This window comes from Phalaenopsis equestris, unplaced genomic scaffold, assembly GCF_001263595.1.
Source record: "Phalaenopsis equestris unplaced genomic scaffold, ASM126359v1 Scaffold000609, whole genome shotgun sequence".
NCBI lineage: Eukaryota > Viridiplantae > Streptophyta > Magnoliopsida > Asparagales > Orchidaceae > Phalaenopsis > Phalaenopsis equestris.
Genome location: NW_018165049.1, coordinates 1,224,129 through 1,251,171, shown reverse-complemented (window position 1 = coordinate 1,251,171; position 27,043 = coordinate 1,224,129). Strand labels below are relative to the sequence as shown.

At 39.1% G+C, this 27,043-nt stretch overlaps 1 protein-coding gene across 1 annotated transcript in view; it reads right to left on the bottom strand.

Annotated features, from left to right (window-relative positions):
• The window catches only part of LOC110029911 (phosphoenolpyruvate/phosphate translocator 1, chloroplastic-like), a 42,527-nt gene extending 21,478 nt beyond the window's left edge, over window positions 1-21,049 (bottom strand). The window contains exons 1-5 of the mRNA XM_020732398.1: window positions 20,438-21,049; window positions 18,851-18,973; window positions 18,617-18,769; window positions 7,054-7,139; window positions 6,728-6,812 (exon numbers count right to left, since the gene is read on the bottom strand). Of these exons, the coding sequence (XP_020588057.1) occupies window positions 6,728-6,812; window positions 7,054-7,139; window positions 18,617-18,769; window positions 18,851-18,973; window positions 20,438-20,809 (819 nt within the window). The 5' untranslated portion in view covers window positions 20,810-21,049. The remainder of the gene's footprint in view (window positions 1-6,727; window positions 6,813-7,053; window positions 7,140-18,616; window positions 18,770-18,850; window positions 18,974-20,437) is intronic.
• Window positions 21,050-27,043: the final 5,994 nt, after the last annotated feature.

The following is a 27,043-nucleotide window of genomic DNA, read 5'->3' as shown; positions in this document are numbered from 1 at the left end:
TATATATATATCAAATTTCATGCGATTTATCCATGTGCGGCGCCCAAGCAAAATAGGTGTCCTCCCTAGGTAAAATCGACATTCTGGACGTGCCGGTGCAGTCTGTTTTGCCGTTCAGAGGTCATTTTGACAAATTCACTGATTTGCGTGTCAATTTGCTGATGTCGAAAGTATGGCAATATGGGTGTCCGTCCCTACCAAAATGGGTATCCCGGACGCGTTGGCGCAGTCCCATTTGTCGTCGCAGGTCATCCGGAGAAGTTCGCATTTTCACCCGTTCTTTGGGCTTAATTGAAGTCCGATTTCGCGCAATTTCGTGAACTTCGTGTACTTTGTGTGTGAACGTGACGGAAAAGTCGAGACGAATGTTTTCCTAAGGCTTGAAGTCCTATTGAGAACTTTTCATTTGAGTGTTCACAAAATAGCCCATAACCGCTCGATCATAAGACGATGGTCTTGTGCCAAAGATGCTAGACATCAAAGGAAAATAGGAATTGGCTGGAATTTCTAGAAAGGTGAGTCTCAATTCTAGTTTTCTAAGATGGTCCATAGGAATTTCTAGAGCTAGAACCTAGGCTCTAAGGAGGAGAAGAAAAGACCTCACAAAAATGAGGTCAACATGGTCATGCTGGCTAAGCCCCGCCTACCCAATATGCTTTCTTCTTCGAGGCGCAGCGCCAAGTGGCACGACAAGCTACTGTGGCGAAGACAATGATGACAATGAGTGTGCGGGTGTTGACTTGTAGATGTTCCCCACATTCGTTCTTCTCAGAGAGAGAGGTGTTTGTTGCAGTTCCTTTTCTTCCTTTTGTTGAATCGAGATTGCACACCCAACGAGGGGTTTGATTTTGGATTTTTTGGTCGTACCCCCCTGAGGGATTTTCATATAATAAGTATGTCAGTTGTACCTCGGTGATGGGATATTATACAACTTATGTTTGAACTTACGATATGTGTGTCAAGCCACAAGTGTTTTGAGTATTATATATTGTTAGCTTTTCTGACAATTGTGACACCAGATCACTTAGCTGGAAGAACGAGACGAGCATAGAAGTTCACCATGGAGTCCTAGCACCTCTTAGAGCACCTCAACCCTAGAACAACAACTTTTTGGTTGTTGTTAGACCACAAGGCAGTCATTGATATGGCATATGCCAAGTCAGTGGCACCGTGACGCCTAGTATTTCATCGCAGCGCCCCCGCCACACTTTTTCAAAGTCAACCTCCACTTACGTGGTGTTGACTAAGCAAGCAACACTACGACACTTGGCATGGTGACGCAAACCCTACAACACTAGTTCCCAGAGCGACTCTTGATTGGACGACAATCATTGTGGCTGCCCACATGGAACCTACCACATCAACGACACCCCGATGCCTGAGTGGCATTGTAGCGCCTGACAACGCGGGTCCCCAGGGCGGCTCTTGATTGAATGGTCTCCATGATTACTGCCTACGCGGCATTTGCCACGTCAGCAACACCGCAGAGCCCCGCTACCACCCGTCAGGTTTCAAGTTGTGCTTTATGTCTTGTCAGTTGATGTGACATCTACCACATCAGTGGCACCTAAGCGCCGTGATTGGCGTCGTGTGACTGAAATGTTGCCCTATAAAAGGGGCAACTTTGGGCTGCCTCAAGGGTTGAGAGTTTAGCAATTTAGAGCCTCATTTCAACCTTGAGAGGCTTCAAAAGTTCCAAGCTTTCCCCTCTCTACATCCTCTTTCTCCTTGCGCCATAGTCATGCTAATGGAGTGGTTCGTACAAGGCGTCGGCTAGAGCGTTAAAAACTAAAGGACTTCTTCAACCTTCGTGTAGTTGAAGATTTTCTTCTTCTCTTGCTTTTTCTTTTTCTTTTCTCTAGGCCTCCTAGGTTTATGTTAGAGATGCTAGGATAGGTTGTTGTTAGAGAAAGGCTAGGTCCCTGTGCTTGTTCTTCTTGGCCTCGCTCATGAGTGATCCCTTTGAGATCAAGGCCTTTAGTTATGCCCAGAAGCCATGGTGTCATCCTTTATGCGACAAGGCACTGTCTCTCTTTTCGAAGATGAAGGGCATGTTAGCATCGTTTCATGGCATTTGACCACCATCCCGTCCCAGTCGATAGCCGCACAACATTGCCACCGCAATGTAGCGAAGCCGCTGAAACCGATTTTTGGTCTGACACCAAGGCGTTGTTGTACAACACCTCAGTGTTAGATCCGTAGGGCCCAACCAATGTGTTCTCAACGCCATGGCCATAAGTTAACTTTGCTTCTGCTCCAAGGCCTTGGCACCAGTAGTGGCGCTGGGATGTTAGCTTTTTTTTATAGTCCAGTGTCGCGCCTCCTTTTGGAAGAGTTGTGGCATCGTCAAACTTCTTCAAAGTGTGTGGTGTAGGCCTTTGGCACTGAGACATTGTGAGCTCAGCCGACTTTTTGTTTTACAGCTTTTGTTGGATCGCGTAATCGATATATCACCACGTGCAATGTTGCAAATACGGGCATGTGTCAATCAATCAGGTTCGGTTTGATTTGAATGTCTTTTTGGGACTCGGTGACCTTATGAGTCAAGACATGACCCAGAGTTTTGAAGAGAAAGGGGTGTGCTAAGAAACAAAGATCTTCAGCCATTGAATGGTTTGTTCGCGCACATTATTCCTTTTAAAATTTTAGCATTCCTTAGAACTTTGAAAAAGATTGCTGATTTATCCTCAGATTTGGAGATGAATCGATTAGGCCTGTGATTAGACCTGCTAGAGCTAGCAGTTCCTTGGTATTGCAGAGGGATGACAAATTTATGAGTGCTTTAACCTTTTTCAGATTGTCCATGACCACTTCCAGAGTTAGCAAATAGCCTAAAAAAATTTCAGTCCTTACCACATATTTACTTTTGAGTGGATTTAATTTCATATTATATTTCTTGTTTGTTTCAAATATTTCTTTTAATTCTCCTATATGTTGCTAAGGTATTTTATTTTTAATAAGTACATCATCGAAATAGACTTCAAAATTCTTCCCTTTCTGATTCGCAAAGATTACATACATCATTCTTTGATATACGACACCAACGCTTTTAAGCACAAAGGGCATTATATTATAGCAAAAAACTCACTCTCTAGTAATGAATTATTCAACGTCTGTTGGGTACATTTTAATTTGGTGATGCCCGGAGAAAGCGTCAAGAAGATTCATTACTGAGTAGTCGGTCGTTGCATTCCACAAGTGTGTCGATCCTGGGTAGAGAATAGCTATCTTTCAGACAGGCTGTGTTGAGGTTGGTGAAATCCACACATATCCATCACTTGTTTTTTGTCACCTCATTCATCATCCACTCCAAGTACTAGACCTTTTGATATATCTTGCTTCGAACAGCTTCTGCACCTCTTTGATTAGTTTAGCCAACGTGAGGGCCTCCGACCTCAACTACTGCTTGGCAGGCCAAGCCAAGGGATTGACGTTGAGGCAATGAAATACTATGTGGGCAAAGACTACCGACATCTCGACTGACCAGGCACAAACATATCAGTACTCGCGGAGCAATCGAATGAGCTCATCTTTTCTACATCAAAATCAATGCTTAGTAAAAAAAATACTAGTCTTGCACACCACGTCTACGATTTCTTCAATAGCTTCATTAGTCTCTAGGCTACTTCCTTGTTGGGTATCTAGCTCCAATGGTTCCCAATGCACACTACTGATGGCCGCAGGTAGCAAGCGCAAGATTGCTCCAGATCTCCCCTGATGGTGATGATTTCTCTATAGCTAGGAAATTTCACTACCACATGAGAAGTCAAAATGACCGCATTGAAAGTATTGAGTAGCGACATACCAAAGATGGCATTGTAGGTTGTTGGAGAGTCGACCACAATAAACTATGCCATGACATTGAACTACATATCACCTTTCCCTAAGTGATTGGCAGAGTGAGAACACTCAATGCTTCATTCTTCTCTCAAGAGAAGCCATACAAGGGCCCGTATCTGGCCATTAAATGCTCGGATTCAAGATTCATCTTGTCAAAAACTGCTTTGAACAAGTTGTTTACTCAGTTGCCGACTTCAACGAGGATGCTCCCAATTTGTAAGTTGTCGATGCAGGCAGTGAAGACAACCACATCATTGTAAGAGTTACCCCTAATGGGTAAATACTCTTGTAAATGCAATAGGGGGATGATGCGGGCTCGTTGGTTGGGAAGCTACGATCCCGCCTCCACCGAGGATGGCAGGGACAATGTGTGTGGCATGAGCGTATGGTAGCTTGCTATGGTCTCCTTCCATTGATGTCTTTCCTTGTCGTTGAGTGAATGCACTGGACGCAATGAACTCTTTAAGTTTTCTAGCTCTGATGAGTTCTTTGATTGGAGTCTGGAGGTGTCGATACGCCTCCGTGATATGCCCGTGGTATTGGTGATAAGTGCAATACTTCTTCGGGTCACGGGCATATCCTCCAGTCTTCATGGGCACAGGCTTCCAGATGAAGTCTTTATTCTGGATGGCTTCCACCACTTTCGCCATCGAGACCCTCGGCAGGGTCAGCTGGAAAATTTCACAAATTGGAAGTTACCTCTTGGGGTAGCAATCCACCAACAACTCTTGATTTTACTCCCTTCTAGCACTCGAGCATGTAGTATTTTCTGTCGCTCGTGTCCCTTGGTAATGATGAGGGTGGTTGTCTTCATATCTTCGAGTGTCGGTGGTTGCGGAGGGTAGTTTGGCTTCCACTAATCTACGCGGGAATTCCTCTTCAATGAGGGACTCTGCATTTGTTTGGTCCTTTGAGGGACCAAGAGCGAGTTATACCCTTTAGCCGATATGTGGTTGTTTGCAAGTTCCAACAACTCTACCAATGTCTTTGGACACTACAGATCCAATGCATTATTGAATGAACCTTCTCTCGGTCCTTACGAGAGGGTCGTGTGGACAATCATGCATGTAGCATCTCTTTTTGGAAGCGGGATATAAATGTGTGCAGCGAGACTCTGTGTCCCTGTCGTAGTTGCATTAATGCCTGTGAATTCTTTTGGGACTTTTGTGCACTAGCAAACTGAAATATAAACATTCTCTTGAATTCTACGAAAGACGTGGTCACACCCAACAACAAGCTATTGAACCACATGAGGATGGATTGCTTCAGGATCATCAAGAGTCGACACTTGAACGGATTGTTTATTCTCATGAGGCATATCGTCGATTCGAAAGAGATGACATGATCGGTAGAGTGTGACTTTCCTCGGTAGTGCTCTTGGGTTTGGATAGTGCTCTAGGGTTTGGATTTTGAAGCATTCAAGTGACTCAGCTCCAGAGATCTATCGAGAAAAGTTGTTCTCTAGGGAAGTGGGTCGCAGGGCATTCAAGCATCCTTTCCTGTCATAGACTTGGGTTGATGATCCTACGTTGTTAGGATAGCACGTGTTGTTATTCACCATCAAAGCCGACGATGAGGCTCTTTCAGCGTCAACACCAGATCTCCCAAGAGAGCAGGAGCTACTGGCTGGGAAGATGGAGCCATTATCTGGGCAAGTGTTTCTTTGATCATCCCCTTCATCTGCTCTTCGAGTTCTTGAATCTGTTAAGTCTCTGGCGGACTCGATGTTTCTTGTGCTTTCCCAACAATCTTCTTCTTCATATACTGATCATCTTCTTGTTTGTGGCATGATCAACGTTTGTCGAACCTTTGAAGAGCGTTGAACCAATATTTGTCCTTCAATCACACCCAAAGAATAGACCGTAAACTAAAGAGAGAGAGAAAGAGAGTGTTCTTGAGGAATGAGAAGAACAGATGAGAGGAGAGAGAGAGAGAGAGAGATTCGAAAGAAAACGCTTGCATTGAAGGTGTTGTTTACATAACCGATTTTTCTAGCGACCCCTACTACATTTAATTTACTCTATTTATAATAGCAAAAATCTTGATAAAATGATGTTTTTCGGCCTATGTTGCCAATGATTCCAAGACTTGGCCTTTTATGTTAAGAAAATCAACTTTCCAACAAATTGGTCTGATGCTGAGGAGGAGATATTCAACTTCAGATAAAAGCTTTTCAGGCATTTGGCTTCCCGTATTAGACTTTGGTTACCCTTCATTGGATGCCCGCTTTCCGCTAATCTGGTGTTTTGATCATTTGGATTCAACCACCGACTTGGTCATTCGGTCTCAGGTATTCGACCTTGGTCACTCGACCTCAGGCACTCGATCTTGGTCAATAAGGCTCAAACACTAGACCTTGACATACTTCCTTCTTCGGGCCAATTTCTGATGAGTGATGAGCTTTGAGCCATTGGATTCACAATAACATGGACCGTCCAATTAATGATGACTTAAATAGTCACTTTACGACTATACAAAACCCTTGACCAGTTTGCAAGTCAACCTTTTGAATGTTAACACCATGACATACCAAATTCAGAATTACTTTCAAATTTTTATTAATAAATTACAAGTTCCACCCATATTAGTTAACAGTCTCTTCCCTCATCTCTTTTTTTATGAAATGTAGAATTTACTCAACATCGGAGAACTAACTTCCCTAACACTTATTCAATATGTGCACCACATGATAAATTTCTCATGCCAAGACACCGTAGTTCTCCTTATACAAATTTGCTATTAATCATCAGCACAATAAAATAAGAAATGCTGCCACCAATGCCAATTTTAGTTACAATAGAATTGATTTTAGTATGAAATAGGGCATCAGCAAGGAATTTCATCATTCTGTAAGCACCCCAGTAAACATGTCCAACATCTGAATTACCTCATTTTCAGCCATGAGTTTCTTGCTTAGAACATTCCGTGATTGATTGGTAACATTAGAAGCCATTGCACTCCAGAATCCAGTCCTATTTCAAATTCTGAATGATCATTAATAGTTCTCCAATATGTAAAAAAAAAAAAAAGAGTTCTAATAAGCCCTCAAAAAAAAAAATAACAAAATAGCAGCGTGTATGCTTGAGGATGTCATTCATCTAGAAAACAATAAAATACAATAATTGATTAAGTGAATGGTTATCTACATTTTAAGTGGCGATCTCATAACATTCTGATAACATTTAGGTTATTCAATTCGATGTCAATACAAACCAATTAAATGATGCTTCAGTGAGGGATGCCAGTGCAACACCACTAACAATCGGCACAAGAGAAGATATAATCCAGATAGAAGGTAGCTGCATGAATATTTAAACAAAAAATCAGTGCTTAATAGAAAATTGTAGGCAGTACAAGATGCATAGATTGCTCATTCATATTTCAGATATTGAAATGTGTTAATGGCGATTTTCAACATTATCTTTAATATAGTTTGCTAAGAGTTTAATTTGAAACTTACATATAGAAAATGTGTTTTAGAAATTAATGATTTTGATTACACTTATTTTGTGTTAAAAAATGAAATCATTACATTCAAGTAAGTTTTCATATAGTTTAACATCGATGTTGTTTTCTTATAAAATTCTAACAAACCATGGTTTATCAAATTTCGCTGTTTCAAAATGTTTTCTCCATAAGGGAAGCAGCACCATAATAGAGTTAACCAAATTTAATGTCCTCAACAGTATTTGCATAATCAAATATAATAGCAAATAAATTTCACTAGAAATTAAAGTATCATGATCAACATACACAATAAATAAAGAAAGATATTATGAGCAGCGGCATCTTAAAATGCGTGTTTAAATATAAGGAATTCAGAAGCATCTTCAGATTATTTTTCTCTCTTTTGTTTTTAATACTATTGACCTTTTAATAAAAGGGCATTTAGATGCATACCACCCAATTCCTATATATAGTTAACTATATAGAAATTGGGTGGTATGCATCTAAATGTCCTTTTATTAAAAGGTCAATAGTATTAAAAACAAAAGTACCACTATTTTAATTTTAAGAAAATGAGGCGCGAATAAAGCCGCGGGCATGGTGTAGAGGGAACCGTGAGATTCTGCCGCGATGTCCTTTCTAGACCGAACTGGTCACAACCAGATGTAACACCCAAAATTTGAGAAACTTAGTAAAGTTTGGTAATTTTTAAAATATAACCCAAATTTTGCATCTTTGAAATTTAATCGAAGTAATTTTATAAATTCTACACCTCGAATTTATTAATTTAATATACAACACTGTATATGAATTAGAATGAAATGGGAGATATAAAAAATAAAAGATATTGAGTTAATTATCTTAATTAAACTTAATTAAATCCATAATATGTCGAACTTTCACTGTTCACACCCGACTTTCCCGCACTTCCTAGCTCATGCAATGGTGTGATGAGATTGAACAACTAAGAATCAAATAGGATCATGCTAAAATAATGCACTCCCACATTCTTCCCTCTATCTGCTCTCATTTTCGCGAACTAAAGAGCTCCCACGATCGCAACACTGTAGTCGCAAGAACTGGGCGACCTGCCAAGTGACGCAACACATGGCAGAGAGTAACGAGAAGAAATTTAAAGGTACGGAACTCACTTTAGCTATAATTTTTTATTTTTGACTTTTGCCACGAATCGACGTGCTTTTTCATTTTTGATAGTTATAACAAGAGACTTGCAGATATCAAAGGCTAAGAAATTGATTTTTAGCTTTTGGAATGGGCTGTTAGCACAAAATCAACAAAGGTAAAGGGAGTATTAAGGTGATAGGAAGAGGGAAGAAAAATAGATAGTCTCGGAGAAGGGTTGGTTATGCCGAGAAATCCTTTCGGGATAAAAATTCATAAATGAACTATGGTTTATGTTAAATCACGAGATAAGTCAAGACTTTATGAAATCCTAAGATGTTTACGAATTTCAAGTTGTTTACAATAGGCGAAAAATTCAAGAAGAACTTCGGGAAAATCTTTATAGGGATGATCTGTCAATTCAAGTGAAATATTCTGGTGTTATCTTAAGAAGAATAACTCTCTGTAGATTTCCAAGTAACCCTATGTTTGAATATGTTTAATTTAGAATTTCTCGCATATTGTAAATGAATACTTGCATTGACTGTATGAATACAAATTGATTGCCCATTACGATGTATGTGATGTTACTATGCTATGAATCTAATGAATATACTTATGAAATCATTGATTGCATGTATTTATTTACTATAGTTCATGCATATGATATATGAAATGTCTGATTAATACTTGTTATAAGAATTATGTTTTAAGAAATATCACAAGTGATCTTATAGGTAGATTATAATATTAATACTTGCAAGTACGGATGATAGGGATATACGTGATTCCCGACTCCCAATATTCAGACAGTGACAAAACTCAAGGATCCGTTGAGAACATATGGTGGCCGCTATTGATAGTTGCTATGTTGGGGGGCACAACCTTTATCAATAGCTAATGTAACATTTGGACTGGGTGATGCCCAATGACATACCATGACAGATGATGGTTGAGGCATATATAATTACATGTGACATTCCTATAATTAAATTTATGGCCCTTATGAATATGCTTCTGATTATTCACGAATGAATGAAATACATGTTTTATACAAGCCATGATTTTCTACACTATATACACCTTTTTTCATATTTTATACATTTATAGCATATTGTGTCATGTGTTGTAGACATGTACATGGATTATATACGGGCATATACGTTTCTTTTTCATCTACAAAATCTTATTTTAGTCTTGATTATTTTGTCGAGTTCGTTGTTGTTCACTAAATGTTGTTGACTTACAAAAAGGTGTAAGATGCATCGGGGTTAGGGAGAGTAGTCAAGTGTGAATTGTATGGCTTTTATATTATAATTTTGGGAGCTTGTACAAACTTTTGGCCACGTACCTTTATTACGTTGGATTTATCAGCTATGTATGTATATCTATATTGATGATATGATTTTCATGCTTCCACGTACATATGAATGTGAATTAATTATGAAAAGAAATAAATCAAGTAAATTTGTTGCAATTTATTTAAATTAACTTGTTACCCACTGAGTCTTGATTCTGCAAGTCAAGATGACTGTTAATGAGAATTTAGTCTGACCAATTTATCCTCTATCGTACCTTAGCCGACCCTTAAGGAGGGGTCAGTTAGGGTGTAACACTCGGGAGTGTCGATCAGCTCTCCCATGAGGGATTGATGTCTCATTTCTATAGAGGAATTCAATCCTAATTATTTAAGGCTTATATATGTGATTTTTATTTTTAGGATTTCAGTTTTTTGTCACGACTTCTTGCAGGACAGCCACCGGCATCCGTTTCTCCCTTCGAGGGTTGCATCCAAGGGATTGGGTGGTGCTTCGATTGTCTCTCTTTTGAGGTTATAATTATCTTTCCTATCCCTTCCCACATTTCTATCGTTTTGCTATCACACCTTCCTGCTCGATGTAGCGGTCTCGACAACAGTCTTGTTATTGTTCCTCTTGTAGTTCCTCATTGTCCCAAACTCAGGACAGTCCTTCTTTGATTGACCAACAGTCCCAGGCCTTCACCACCACAACCGCCGTCATTCTCAGTCACCAACATCACCCAAAAATAGCTGTTATTGGTTGTTTTCTACTGTTTCGGGCATTCAACCAGTTGTTTCCCTCATTCCAGCTTGTTGTCATTACTGCAACACATCTTTTTGTTGCTTTCCTGTTGTCTATTCATCAACTGTCGTCCCTTACCGCCCTGTTGTTCCAGCCACCCATAATTCTACGACTCCTCGTCCACAGCCTGGAAACCCTCGTCCTACCCTGTCACCACCTCGCCAAGATCCCTAATCATCACCACAACACCTAGGATCTGACCTAACGTGTTTGTGTGTCGTGTGTGTTATATTGCCTTTCAAATGTTTTTTATCGTAACAGTCTATTTACTTCCAGTAATAATATTTATTTTCCCTATTGTGGCTTAGGTTAACTCTAGTATCATTTGGTACCAAAGCTACTATAACCCTGATTCTATCCTAAGATTTCTAGACCCACCAATACCCAACCCTATCTCCACTTAAAATTTTTCTCTCACCTACATCACCCTTACACGCCTCCTTCCACCTACCTACAACCAAAACCTAGCCATACCGCTAAGGAGATAATCGTCAAAAGCCTAATCGAGGTGAAATGTATGATGTCGTAAATGAGAAATTTACAAAGAGGTGTCCAACAAATTTCTAAGGAGGATATGCAGTGGGAAACCCGCCAACTTTAATAGAGGCTTGCAACCTTCAAGAAGAATCAATCCGGATGGGTCACCCGTAAGCACAACAGTGAATTGCTAGATCAAAAAAATGGAGTAAATCTCGTCCACCATGCGAATTCCAAGGATGAAGAACCTCTACCTCGAAGATGTGATTTGAAATATCTAAGCCATAATTTTGAAGTAAATGTGGATTTGTCATATTTTGACAGTCACATGGATGTAGTCGAGCTCATTAAGTGGCTCCAGACTTTGGAATGTGTCTTTAAGTGTCAAGCTATCCCACTAGACAAAATGGTGAAACTAACAGCCAACAAGTTAAGAAGAGAATTATTTTGGCTACTAAATTTGAAGTATCTATGCCAGTGTGAAGAAAAAGACAAGATCACTACCTGATTCGAGAGAAAATGGGAGATGCAACATCAGTGCCTACCAGCTAACTATAGATAAAATGTTTAGACCCTGACTTCAAAAGTGTCGAGGCCACATCACCGGGCGACCATTACATCTTAAAGATATGATTCAAACCCAAGATCTTAGAATCAGAGGACACTCAGGGGAACTTCCAAGTCAACCCCTTCTTAGAAGAAACTGATTCAAAGTAGAGAAAAGGTGGAGTGAACTGTTATTCTTAAATCTGTCTCAACTAGAAAATGTTTAAAGTGTCATGGATTTGGACATATTGAATTAGATTTCAAAACCAGGAGAACACTCACTTTCATGAATTAGAGAGTAGTTGAAGAAATAGACAATGACATAATAGACATGAAAGAGAGTGAGGATATAGAAGAGGAGTACCAGTTGCCTACCAACTAGGAAGAGACTCCATCCATCTCAATTTAACCCAAGAGAAAGCTTCCAGCTAAGTTGACGATAACTATTTTTGAAGGTAGTGAGGACTATGAAATTATGATGCATTAAGCAACCGTTTTGCAGATGTTGAGAGGAGCATCAACAAGACTGACCATTGATGACCAAAATATTCATGAGTTTTAAAAGTCAATTTCAGGTGTAGGACAACTCAAAATAAAAAAAATTCAAACTTTTCAAATATGTATAGCCTACCTCCAAAGTTGCCCCTACTGAGAGAGGTTAGTTGACCTAATTTTTGGTGAAGTCTCTTCCTCTTCTTAGAGCCTAGGATCTAGTCTTTAGGGTTTACTACCGACTCTCTTAGAGAACTAGCCTGGGGCCCACACCAATTAAAAATTCGAGCAACTTCTTGGCGCCTCGAAGTTTCATGTGACTGGTTCTAAAATCTTCAACGGTTAGTTGAGTCGATTAAAACTAGCACGACGAAACTCGAGTCGAGTACCCTTAGGATCTGAAACCCTAAGAAAACCCATTGTGATCTCCGCGTGCTTGCAGGATGCACGAATACCACAGTGCACACATCAACAGACACAATTATCGAGATTCACGTTTCTCGCACCCATCGGAGGCTTTATGATCGATCACAAGCAAATATTTTAAAGGAATTCGAATTTGATGTGTTTTTTACCCGATCGTCGACGAAGTCGTCCGGACGAGCCCGGATGACAAAACATACCGCGCAAGCGCGTCCAAACAGTCGACTTTAGTTATGAAGGACTCCCACTTCGATAGGGTTTTGTGCACGAGCGAGAGATGCGCAAATCGAGCAAATTTAAACATCATATATATTATGGAGGGGTTATATTTGTATTATATAGCCCTCGGAGGGGTTTATTTTCTTAAAATCCCTAACTCTCTCAGAGCTGTCCGCTCTTTCCTCCCATTGACAACCCAAGCCGAATTTGACTGAACTCCCTCTTCTTCCCGGTCGCCAGTTAGCCCAAGCGGAGCCCTAGCCGTGCTTTTGACTCCTCGCCTGACATCCTCTGCCCGAAATCGTCTCTTCCCGAAGCCTTCTACATCGTCTCCCTGCGTGGGAGCCCATTTGCGTTAAGTTGACTGGTTGTGTTTGTTCCCTGGATCACGAATGGGGAAACTCTCCTCCTTCCCGATGGTTCCTTCCTCTGTGGCTTCGGCTAAGGATTTTGCTTCGTCTAGTTGAGTCCCGCGAGCCCTCTTCCTTTTTTTCTTGCGCCTATAAGACACTGTGAGGGTGTTCTCTGTGGAAGGTTATGAATTTTGGAGCCTTGGGGAGACTCTGCCGAAATTTTCTCCTCGATTGGAGCTCGTGAATTCGGTGTTCGAGAGGTTCTTTGGCTTTCTTTTGGTTGTTTGAAAGAAATTCGAGCAAGGTATCCTCCTTCCCCTCCTCTTCTCTCTTTTCTTTTTTGCTCTGCTCGACCGAGGTTGTCTGTGGTTTGTTCCGGCTGGTATTTTGTGCTTAAATCACTGCTGGTAGTTGGGCTTTTAGTTAGCTAGAAAGGTTAGCATTCCCTGTTAGCTTTAGCCTAAATACTACATGTTGTTAAATCAGAAATGTGATGTAGAAAAGTTTGCTTACTTTAATCAGTACCTCATGTTGGACTTACTGTTGGTCATTAGCATACTAATGAGCTTGTTGGGCCTTGTTTTATTGCCTGTTCTAGCCCTCTCTGTTTGAAATACATGCACAAGTTGGTATTTAATTCTGGAGGCTTTTTTGAAGTTTCATTTGGGGGCCTTGTTTCGTTCCCTACTGTTGCCCTTTTGTTTTGGAACATATGCAGGTGATGATATTTAATTTTGAGGGCTGCTGAAACTCTTGCTTCATGGCTTAGTTTCGTTTCTCTGCTTTCTGTTATTCTCTTGTTCGAAACACATGTTGGATGACATGTTTAATTTTCTATAGTTATAAGCCTTTAAAAAAAGTAAAGAAGAAAAGGAGTTATCTATGAGGTTTCGATTTTGCTCCTTATATCGCTGCTCCTGTTTGAATGCATGCTACAATCTTTTGGTGTTTTGAGCAGTCAGTTTTGGGGCTCGGTTTTATTTTCTATTATTTCTCCTATTTGAATAGGTGTTGGAATTTGTTCTAGTGCTTTCAGAAGATACTTTGGGGTTTGGTTTTCGCTCCTTGTAACTGTTGCCTCGTTTGAAAGATGTGTTGAATGAAAATTTTTGTTTTTAAGGCTTAGAATAGCTTGTTTTGGGCTTGGTTTTATTCCCTGGTTGCCCCTGGCCGTGAGCCTTCCTGTTGCGTTTCTTTTGCTTAGTTTGGGCTGGGTTGTCCCCCTTGCTGCTTCCCCTGGCTGTGGGCTCCTTTGCTAATTCCTGAATATGGTTGTGGGTTGGTATTCCCTTTGGCTACTCTTACCCGTGAGCTTGTGGTTTGTCGGTTTGGGTTTGGCGGCCCTCTTGTTGCTCTTACCCGAGAGCCCTTTGTTTGTGTCTATTGGTTCCTTTGTGCACATGTTGGTAGTTCCCACGTTCGTGTTGGGGTTGTTAGCTCCCCTACTGCCCCTGGCCGTGAGCACCTGTTTGGCTTTCCTTTGTGTTGTGTTTGGTTTGTACGTCACTGGATTTGTTGGTTTGAGGTGGAATTGAGTGTTTTAACCCTTCTGAATTGAAATATTTTAATCCTTATGTTTAGAAGAATTCAGATGTTCCTTTTCGATGAACAATCTATTGAATGTTGGAAGGTTCCTTGATGTTGCGTTGGACTCATACCTCATGAATGCTTTAAAGTTGGTGAAATGGAATGCTTTAATCCTTACGCTTGGAAGAATTCAAATGTCCCTTTTTGAGGAACAATCTATTAAATGTTGGGAGAGAATTCAAATTCTAATCCTTTGGGCCAGGTTGATTGCAGTAAAAGAAGAAAAAAGAGGGGGGGGGGGGGGTAGAAAAAAAGGAGTATCCTTTTGGTATTTGGAGAAAGTTTAGTTGTGGCTTGGAGCCTTTTAAATTGTGTCTTTCGGGGTTGTTCCTGGCTAGCATCGAGAAGTGTGCTTGTCTTATTACTTATTCGAGAAGTCTCATCAGATGGATGTTTTAGGCTAACCCTCCAATCGCTTTGGTTTTTCTTCCCTAAATTGATTTTGGGGGTAGGTTAGCCTTCTTTCTTTTTAATTTCTTGCTTTTCGGTTCATTTTCCTTGTTTCTTGGTTTGGGTTTTACGTGCTTAAGTCTGAAACATAAGTGCATTTGTATAGCTATGGCTATATGTGAAACCATCAAACAAGGCGTAATTTGGACGGTCATTTTGGGGTATTAGACCTTGATGATAAAGGCATTCGGTGGTAGAATAGAATAATGTTTCATCCTACAATATCGGGACCAAATTCCAGAACCTGGTGAAAAGTAGGATGACGATATTATTCACCGACACTAGACTAGCAGGACACCCTTGCCTTCTTAGGTTGTTGGTGGTTTTAGCCCCAACGGTGCGATTGACTTGTGGATAATCATATTTTCAATAAAAGAAAATGATAAGAACAGATACGTTACTTTCAAAATATTTTGACTACCAAAAATTGATATTAATTTTTTTTTATGCATGAAATCTATATATGTGTGCCAAAATATAAATTTTAAATAGCAAAATTCGAATGTCCACTTGTTTATTGTCAGTATTAGGCTAAGGAGTACCCACCGAAGTTGGTATAGTATGACACATTTCTAGTAGAATGTCGGGTTCTATACATACGGGTGACCGATAGTTGTCTTTGGAGTCCCTTGAGAATACTAAATTCTGAGCCTAGCTTGACCCGAATTCTTATGGTTTTCTTCCTTTCTTCGAATTTTGTGTGTTTTCCCATGATTTAATCGAAATCGGATTTTTGTGTGTTTCCCTACGGTTTTATCAAAATCTTCGCAAAACACTTGTGATTTTCTCCGAGTTTTCTCTGTGTTTTTGACGGTTCTCTTCGATTTACTGTGGTTCGTCTACCGCTTTTTCTCGAGTCTTTTTAGGAGTCGTTGGCCCGTCAGGTGTAAAAGTTTGTTTTACATTTACAGCATTTACTTTTGCTACTGCACGCTTTCCTGTGTATACACATAATTCATACATGTAATATTACTGTTTACTATTTACTGCGTTCCATAGCATCTTTCCTTTTATAATTAATGTTGCTTCTAAAGACTTGCAGGAGACTTTTAAGTTAGAGGTCAGTAGGACACCCAATTTAGAAGGTACCCCGTAGCGAGCCACTGACCCAATAATTGTACATCTTTATACACCACAACCCTGAACTTATGATCGATCTATTAGGGAGATTAGAGTAGTCTTTCCAGAAAGCGGAACATGGAAGCAAGTGGACAAAGGGCGACGATCGAAACCACGACGACGAGGTGTGGGATGTCTCTTTAGAGTTAAGGTCCGATAGTAAGATAGTCAGGAAGTCATCGGGGTTTCCCCTGGATCTGTGACATCCCTTTCACTCCATTGACTCCTGAAAATAACTGTTCATATTTTGAGTATTTCTCCCTTGATTTCATCATATTTATCTTTGGAAACCTAAATTTTGCAATCTTGAAGACAAAATCACTGATCTTAATTGAGATTCTTCTTAAGTAATTTCGGTCATTTAAGATGTAAGTAACTATAAGGGTTTGCCCCTATAGAGAACTTAAGAACCCAGTTTAAAATAAACCTTATTTAACTTTTCATGTTAAATAGGGGAACTTGTAGGCCAATAAAAAAAGTTTCGCAGACCAAACGGACGTCACAGATCTTTTAGTTTAGGTGGTTAAGCCTGCTAACAAGTTGTATGCATATCCTTTGGGATAGTGTACTACTTGTAGTATCGCGCTCAGCCTCCTGAACTATCAAATGTGTGAGATTCGTTTGGTCTCACTTTTCAAAATTAAAATATTATTTTTCTAAATTATAATCATATATATACATTAAATTAAAAATAAATGATTTTCGAGATAAAGCGGTCAACAAGGTCCAACACGTCAGAGATGAGAAAATTTTGAGTTACTTTTGGATATTCAGATATTAGATTCAGTCCACCAGTTTACCCAAAATTAAATATACAGACAAGAAGGACAAACCACAATTTTGAAACTTATCTTAGGAGCTTGATGGAAAATAAAATTCTTCGTTATCCTATCAGTGAGAAGAAGAGGTATCTCCTGAGTGGTTACTAGTGGAAGTGGCATAGTCTGCCCCATATTTCATTTTAGAATTGATTTCACTCCACATATTTGTTTATTAGCTATATTTTGTTGGGTACAAGAAGCGGAAGAAGAATGTTTCAGACTTAAAGGCTCGAGAGTTACATTGTTAGAACAAACATCTATATGCAGCTCCAGCTCAGGATGTACCAAAAAAGGATGCATATTTATTCTATCAAAACGCATTGTGGAATGACAACAACGTCTATAGGATTGACTTGTCAGAAGATTTTGTCATTGTTGATACTTTCAGTGAGGCAAACTTGATTACCATGAGGAGAAAAAAACTTCGACAAATGAGGTTGAAGCTCCTCCAACCCAAAGAGATTAATGAGGGCGCGTGAATAAAGATGCGGGCATGCAAATAAAGTCGCAAAGGCCAATAACGTCACAAGCACGACGTAGAAGGAGCCGCGGGTGTTTCCTGCTGTGTCCTTCGTTTGGACCGAACTAATCCATACCAGGGAGGGCCAATTGGCTCTCCCAAGAGGGATTGGCACCTCAATTCCATGGGGGGATCCAATTATATATATTTAGAGCTTATATATGCGATTCTTGTTTTTAAATTTTCAGTTTTTGGCGTGAAGTTGGGTAAAAGAACCATCGGCATATGTTTCTCCCTTTGAGGGTTGTATCCGAGGGATTAACTGTTACTCCGACTGTATCTCTCCCGAGTTAGTGATTATCTTTCCTATCCCTTCTTGCATCCCTCTTGCTTCGCCGCCACCCCCTCCTCCCGTAGCAACCGCCTCGACATCAGTCTTGTTGTTGCACTTCCTGCAGTCCTCGCCGTCCAACCATCCTCCTCACTGCTGCAACCCTAGGAAAGTCCACCTTTGACTACCCCGCAGTCCCACACCTTCCCTTCACTGTCGTCGTCATTCCCACTCGCTAACGCTACCTAGAAACAGTCGTTCCTGGCTACTTCTGCTATTCCAACCACCCAACCAGCTATTTCCCTCATTCCAACTTGCTGATATTACCGCAATGCCTCCCCTTTGCTGCTTTCCTGCTGTCCAGCCGCCCCAAACAGTAAATTGCTACTGTTTGGACTGTTGTCCCTTGCTGCCCTGCTATTACAGCCATCCATAATCGCTGCAGCTCCTCATCCACAACCAAAAAGCCCCTTTCTCTAACTTGTTGCCACCTCGTCAGGCCCGCTAACCGTCACCGCCGTCACCCAGGATCTGCCCGAATGTGAGTTTGCGCGTCGTGTGTTTTTATTTTCCTTTCAAGTGTTTTTGATTTGAACCGCTTATTTGCTTCAAGTGATAATATTCGGTTTTCCTATTGTGATTTGGGTTAAATTTAGTGAAACACTCCTTTTTATGCAAAGGTGAGATGGCATATATGTAACAATTAAAGTTTAGGCATTAGATATGTAAGTACATAGCAATTAAGTGGTATGTATGTAAATCTTCCTTAAAAAAATTACTATTTGTCTTTTGATTTGTGAAAGGAAAGTCTTGAGTTAGAACAATACCTCTCCTAGGAACAAGGCAGAGAACAGAACCGAGAAAAAGGGTTCCATCGCTTTAACTGTATGCGTGAAAGAAACAGCAACCTTTCCCAGACTCATGTTAGTAAAAAGATTGCCTAGTGTGTGGGCAATAGCCAATAGAAGGATTGTTGAAAGCTGCTAAAATCATCCTCAAGTCATATATATAATTCAGTTGTGATTTCATTAACCCTGCGTATATTATTGTCATGAAAATACCTGTGAAGTAGATATCTTAGGTCTTTTACAAACGTTAGTGCTCCACATGATGAATATGAAGATGCTTCCAAAGGCAAACTGAAATGCAGAGATGGTCGCTGGGAAAGGATAGACCTTCAAGATCTGTAAACACGCTCAATTTTCTCAGAGGCTTGTTATTCTATGATCAAACTATAAATTAATAATGGAAAAGGCACATAATGACCCCAAAGGAACATGTCCTAAAAGCAATTACAAAAAAAAAAAAAAAAACAAAACAAAACAACATACTGACAATTCGATATGAGTGAGTATTACAATGAACCATGCAAATCTATCAAATTGGTTTTTTTCTAATAAACACTTCACTGATTGAAAAACAGAATAAAAGGTTGGAAAGTGTCAAAATTACGAGCAAAAGCAGGTTAGGGCAGGATATAATTATGGTTAAGTACAGTGGATTTACTCATTGGTTCTAAAATATGAGTGAAAAGTAATTCTATGACAAAAAGGGAACTATAGAGTTTATTGTGCAAAACAAAATATTCCGGTAGGTGCCTAAGTCAATCACAAGGGATAATGCTATCTTGTTAAAAGTAAGAATACACAGAAGATTTCGGATCATCCTCTATTTTTTCTCAAAGAAAATGCATGCATTCAATTTTCTCAAGTTGTTATTTCTCAAACAAATTCTCAGGCCCCACTGCATGCAAACCCATAAACACTAAACAAATGTTATACGCTCCAAAAGTTCTGACAGAGAATTCAAAAATGCTAGAGAAGCAACTATGAAGCTAAGGAGAGTTAATGGTCTGAGTTGGTTCAAACCTAGCAATTCTTTGATGCTATAATGAAACAAACCAAACCAAACACCCTAAATTATAAATTGAAACTGAACCACTAAGTTACATTGGTGGGAATTATGGAACCAATTTAGTATGGTTTGGTTTGGACTTGACTTAATCAACATGATATAGAAGACTCTATGTGGCATTCTATGGTTGACTTAATTTACATCACCACCATTATCTAGATAGGCAGGAAAACCAGAAATAGATTGATAGATTGACGTGTCCAACCAATAACCAAAACAAAAGCAAAATCATGTGTAAATTATATAAGCGACGGTCTCTGACTCGGATCTTCAGATTGATAGATGCATTCATAAATATCTATCCCCGATAAGGACTTCTGTTCAGCAGAATAGAAATCTCTATACAAAGTTAGGAGATAAACCGTTCAAAGTTCAATTTTCTGTAAGGAATTCTTTATATGATTTTGCGCCAAAATCAGAACCAAACTAGAGTATCAAATTATATATGTAATGATAAAAGAAAATGAGACTACGGATTGAGCCAGGCTACATAAGAATTCACACGACAAACAAACCAACCCACAAGAATATTACCAGAATGAAATAGACATCACAATAACATAACAAACTAATGCAGATTATTATCCGGAAGAATCCATGTTCATTTTATTGTTGAATCAATCTAACTTGTTTAAAAGTGAAAAAATCATACAAAAAAATAAACCATATTTAATAGTCCAAGAAGAAGAGCAAGAAGAAACAAAAGCTCCACAAACCAATTCCATTCATGTTACCTGCTTGTTATAGATATTGAAAAATATGTTGAAGATGTACCATAGCACAATCAGAACCACAAGCTCGACCGTCTGTACCAGGCCGACGGGTCGCTCATTGGGAGCCGCATCCGGTACCGCGCTGGCACCGACAGCGAAGACTCCCTCCAGCTTTCGTTCCCGTTTAAGAAAATTCTCACACGGAACAATAGACCTAACCCTGCCCATTCCTCCATGAAGACCCGCGGCTATCGCCGATACTTGCGGCAAAGGTTCGCCGTGGCATGGCAAGAAAGCAAGCTGATCACTTACAGGAGATCGAAAAATGAGAGCCCTCGGTGGAGCGCCGGAGAATGGCCGGAGAGCAAGCGAGTATTGAGCGAAAATCGGCATCGATTGTTCGAAGGAAAAGTTGATGGAAAAGTAGGAGAGGCGGCTCTTTAGCTCTCCTTTTCAGTTGCTTCAGGTCTTTCCTCCCGCGGCGCTTGGTGTAATTTAAAAGTTTTTCATGTAAAGAATTATAAACCAGTGGCGATTGCGACTGTTGTCAATATTTAAATTTAGGGGTTGTTAACTATTTTATGTTTTTGTGAGGGTGGTGAATGCATGATTGCCGGGAGGATGAATGTACCCGCAATTCTGAGGATATTTATATCATGTTAACGTGGACGTAACCTTTTTGTAATTTTTCTGTATCTTATCTCAACTTATAAATAAATTTCGCGCTTCTATTTCTATTTTCACATATTAATAAGTTACATAGAAGTTATGTCGAGATTACAGGAGATATAATGCGAATATAATGTCGATATAACTCGAATATAACCTCCATTACGTATGCTACGTCTTATGTACGGAAATTTTTTCTGCTGTGAGATGTACGGATTTAATTTACATACTTAAAATGGCTTTCTGAAATCAGAGCAGATATACGAATTTAATCATAATAAATTTTAAAACTCTTATGGCAAATTATTGAATATTCTCATACTATTTTTCCTTTCAAAACTTGTAAAATGATAGATTATTAATTTTACAAGATAATTTTTAATAATAAATGAATATTTCAATTATTCTAGCAGAATTTTTTATTATTTTTCGGAAAATGTTAAAAGTTCAATCGAAATAGTAAGTAGGGCTGTAAATGAGCCGAGCTTGAGCGAGCTCAGGCTTGGCTCGTGTACGGTTCGTTCGAAATCAGCTCGTGTTCGAAATCGGCTCGTGTTCGAAATCGGCTCCTGAACCGTGTGTTCGTGTTCGGCTCAAAATTGGCTCGTTAAACTAAAATTGAGAAAAATAAATGTAAAGTGTGAGATTCGAACTTGGATCAAATTTATACAAAAGAAGACACTAACCACATTATCACATGAGATGTTATCATTTAAACTTAGATATAAATATATATAAAATATTATTATATAAATAATATATGTAATATATTGTTATATAAAAAGTTATATAATTTTTTTTTAGTCATTTCGAGCCGAACACAAGCGAACAAACTGTTGGTCGTTTTTGTCTCCTTTGTTCGTGGTCTCGTTCGTTAGTTGCTTAACGAGCCGAACACGAGCTGCTCACGAACAACGAGCCAAATTGACAGCCTTAGTAGTAAGATCTATGTGCTTAACGAATAATTCATGATATGTGATCTAAATTTTGCATAACAAATTTTTAAAATCAACAAAATAGAATATTAGATTAATTAATCAGCATTTATTAAAAAAATTTTGAAACTAATATTATCGTCATTTAAAACGGCGTTGTCACTTTAATTAGTGATAATTATAAAACGATTTTTTTTAAAAAAAAGGTTAATTAGTTTTGATAAATGTTTGGGTAGTTTTTTTTTTTCTTCATAAAAATTTTTTGGTCAAGAAATAATTTACATACCCCATTTAAAATTTTTTAAAAAAAATCATTATCTAAAATATTTATCGGTGTGTATTTTTAATTAATAAATTTATAAAATAAATGACATTGAGAAATTAAAAAAAAAAGTAATTTATAAAAAGAGTTTGTCCTTTGAGTTAAAAAAAAAATCAGTTATCACATTTTTTTGAGGAATTTTTAAAAAATTTTTGAAGATATGATTTTAGATTGAAACAAATTTTTGCATATTCCCTTGAGAAATATAAAAAAAATTAAAAAAATAAAACCTAATCTAAATATTACTAATTTGTAAATTATAACATAATGCTTATATAATTAAATGAAGAGAATTCACTTTCTAAAAAAAATCATAATATATAATAAAACTTTCATATAATAAAGTTGATCTAGTACATCTCAAATATCAAAGGAAAAGAAATACAAAAGTGCATCAAACATCTCTAATACAATATACAGGTATGATCTACTGTCACCAACTACACTATCTTGACAATATTGTTCCATTGTCAATGGTGTCATAATATAGAGCACGTTGTAGTTTGTGATGTAAGTGATTGTGCTACTACAGTAAATCCTCATGCATATTCTCATGTTCTATTACCATGGATTTTGACACATAATATGACATTAGCTGAGTTGCTCCTACAATATTGCTCACCACAAAACTGTTATTCATAAGCTATTGGTATGGTAATGGGCATCCAGAACTGTCCCTCATACAATGAGATGGAAGGACAGTTATCTTTTGTTACCAAAGATTGTCTTGAACCAAAAAATATTAAAGGTATTAATAATGATTGTCCATGGATGCTCCCCTGTGAATCTCTCTTCTACAAATAGTATGTTAACCATGTCATGGATGTTATATGGAAGTAATATAGGTGGAAGATTTGGAGTAAACCTAACTCATCAATAGAGCTCTGCACTTACTTGTACAGACATCTTTATGTGATGCATTCAATAAGTAGACTGATTATTGCATTGGGTTACATAGCTCATTGAGTTTATTAATCATTGTCTATCTCAAACTACCATTGTCACCATAAAAAAAAAACTAAAATATATATGATGTCTTTATAATGAATTTGCACTACGAAATTAGATTAAGTTAAAATTATTAAGTGATTCAAAAGATGACCTAACAAGTTTTAGCTTAAAGAAAGTTATCGAATTCCCTGCCCATTTGATGGAGAACCTTAGGTAATACATGTCTAGAGCCTCTACAGAAGTTATAGACAAGTACAAGGTAGTTCATGATTGATACCACCACATGCCTAGAGTAAGTGTTATCTCCAAATTAACACTTGAGTCATCCTATGCAATATTGTATACCTCTTTGTCATCTCTAATCACAATGTATTATTAGTAGCAACACCACTCTTTTCCCAGTCATCAACATGCTGGAAACTTGCTTCCATTAGCTTTATATCAACTTTAACTTCCTATCTAAATTTTCATACAACTCTCTCTGATAAGTGCCATCTGCATGACACAAGATTAACAAAGGCACTTTTGCGCTTAAATAGCAGCTCAGATAGTGCATAAGTCTACAATGCATATCGTTGGTGGCCATTCGAAAGCTAAATAACCTATAACAAAAAATGAAGATAATAAACACACATAAATACATGTAACTAAATGAATATAAAAAATAAACTCTACAACAATCCATCGAACTCATCCTTTTATACTCATAAATGGCTTATTAGTTGCTCATGAATATGAGGTTCATTTCACTTGCACCATCGTACAACTATCATAACCTATTGGTATAAGAAATATGCAAATTAATATTTAACATGAGTTTTCAAAAACATGATTACACTCGGTTCGCATCAATTTTTTATATCACTAGTATAGGGTGTCCACATGCATGGATCAAGATGGTCTATGACTTGTTAGTAGCATTTGGTAGCTCAAAACACCCACCCGGGACCTTCAGGCACATGTTCAGGGCATGCAACTTGATTTGGTGGCAATTCAATCATACCCGGGGAAATTACTTTTGGGAGGCCTATCTGAGACAAGAGATGTGGTTGGTGCATAATTTAATGATTAGAAGTCACCACACGTCCATAGAAAGTCACGGAGTCCACCTATGTGTGCTACAAGAAAATTAGGGTTCGAGGCAGCCTAGCCGCGCTTCGGTTTAAGATGACCGTTGGCATTAATTTCTCTAGCTAATGACCAACCAAAATACTTCATTTTGAATTTATTGGACTATATTTTACTCACATGGAGTCTCCCATTCTTCCAAATCGAAAGAAATGTTTCATCAAACATTCTCGGTGAATATTAGAGTTTCGGGCTAGATCGGCACCTCAATGTCGCCCCCATGGGCCCACGCTCCTAAAATACCTTTCCAGATTGTCAAGCCCAAGTCTTCAGAGGTCTCACAAGTAATTTGAATCTTTGGCACAGACTCGACTCCTAGGCGCCGAAAAATGGGGCACCAAGGCGCTCAAACAGGCCAAAAAAACCAAATTTTCCCGAGAGCTTGGCACCTAGGCGCCACTCATTCTGGTGTCAAGTCGCCCAAACCAGAGCCTTGGCACCTAGACGTCAACTACCCTACAGGTACTATTTTTTATGATTTTGTATGTCGTTTTGACATTGTAAGCTGTCGAAATGTCAAGAGGCGTCTGGGAACTCTCAAAGGGGGTTGCAAAAGGACCCTTTTGCCCTCGCCTTTAGAAGCTTCTTGGGCATCTATTGGAGGCCTTTTGATCATTATGGAGGGTGCTCAGTTGGCTTAACAAAGCAGCACCTTCCCCATCTTGGTTGAACGAAATTTCAACCACGGAAGTCGGGTGAGAGCTGGGGTTTTCTCCTTCCTCCACCTCTTCTTCTTCATCCTTTCCACCTTCTTCCTCTTCATTGCTCCTTCTCATTGAGAGATCTTCTTCTTCCTTGAGGCTTTGAAACTTGGGGGTTTTCTTGAGAGAGGTGAGCTTGAGGTTGGTCATTTATCCACCCCATCTACTTGTGTGCGGCCATCTTCTCTGGAGAAGCTTTCGAGGAGCACAGCTAGGAAAGTGTCATCCTAACTTGAGAGAAGGAAAATCTGGTGAACTCTGACTATCTCTCCAGCAAGAAGAGCTTATTCACCACTTAGGGAATAGATTTATGATCTTCTCTCCTTCCTTCTTGGAGAGCTTCTTCCTAAACTCTGGTGGACATCGAGCAAACTCTGTGGTGGTGAGATTTTCCCCTCCTACATTCCTGTTCATAGTTAGCCCTATGTTTTAGTTGTGTTAGGTGTGTGGGTTTGATCCACCACACGGGAAGCGTGTATTGGCTTGCGTTAGCCAGCGTGGCCACATGCTTATGTGATGGATCGTTAGTCTTCCTAGAGTGAGCCTTTTGGTTAGGGTTTTTCATGCATGGGCAAACACCTCCATAGAGCCAAGTGTCCCCTTGTTTTGAGCCATAGCACAAAATCTCAGCGGGTTGGAGCCTATTTCTCCCCTTATTTTGGCTTCCCCAATTTTTCTTGAAGAAATTGGGAGGTTGGGTTTTGCAAAGTGAAAAAAGTTTTGTAGCTAGCTCACTTTGCAAAGCCTTGACGCGTCGTGAAATTGAAAAAAGTTTTGTAGCTAGCCCATTTCACGATAGTGTGGAGAGTTTCCCTCTTGAAAATTCGTGGAGAAACTCCCCATTTGCCTCCTAAAGCAAAAGGCGGCTATATTGTACATCCAAGCACTGAACCCAAGGTTTCCTATGTGAGATTGTTAACACGAGTGTGGCTCACTATCGTATACGGTCATTTGCTTTGGATTGTGTCATGTGAGCCTTGTATGGAGCACCTTACACTTACACTTGTGCCTTGATCGGTCATCCCAGACTGGTCGGCACTACTTATGCTCGATCAGTCTCTCAGGCTGATTGATATCACTTGTGCCTCGATCGGTCTTTTGGAACTGATTGACACCATTTATGCCTTAGTTGGTCGTCTTTAACTGATCGAAATCACTTGTGCCTTAATCGATCATCCCATACAGATCGACATCACTCGCGGTCGGCAACACTTGTACCTCAATAAGTCATCTCAGACCGATTGACACCACTTGTTCGGTTATCCCGACCCAATTGACATCATTTCTGGCTCGATCGATCATCCTGGACTAATTGACACCACTTGTGCCTCATTTGGAGCACTTTGGTTCTATCGAATGCCCGGATTTGGCTCACCAACCACTTACATCATTGCATGTTGTGTATGTGAATTTGTATGCTTGCCTGATTAATGCAAGTTTTAAATAAACATTATACCATGTATGTGATTGTTTGTGCGATCATTATCATTTTCTTGAGCTGCACATTCTGCCTCCTTGACATACCCTCTTCGAGCTGCTGCCACCACTGCATACTCATTCCCTCGAGTCATTGTTGTCTTGACATACTCTCTTCGGATCGCTGCCGCCATAGCATGCCCATTTCTTTGAGTCACTGCCTCTTCAGCATAGCCTTTCGGGTCGTTGCCTGACAAACTTGACCTGATTTATATTTAGCGACTAGTACGTAAAAATGATATGTTAAATGATTTAAAATTTGATTAATAATTTATACACTATGGGTACTGCACAAGTATACATATCATTTTAAATAATATGAAATTTTCTTTAGAACTCCCAGTATCGATCTCAATGGAAAGTTGAAACTCTTTTTATTAACATAGAAAACTTAATTCAAACTACAAACAATTATCTTAGAAATTGGTAGCAAGTATATATATAT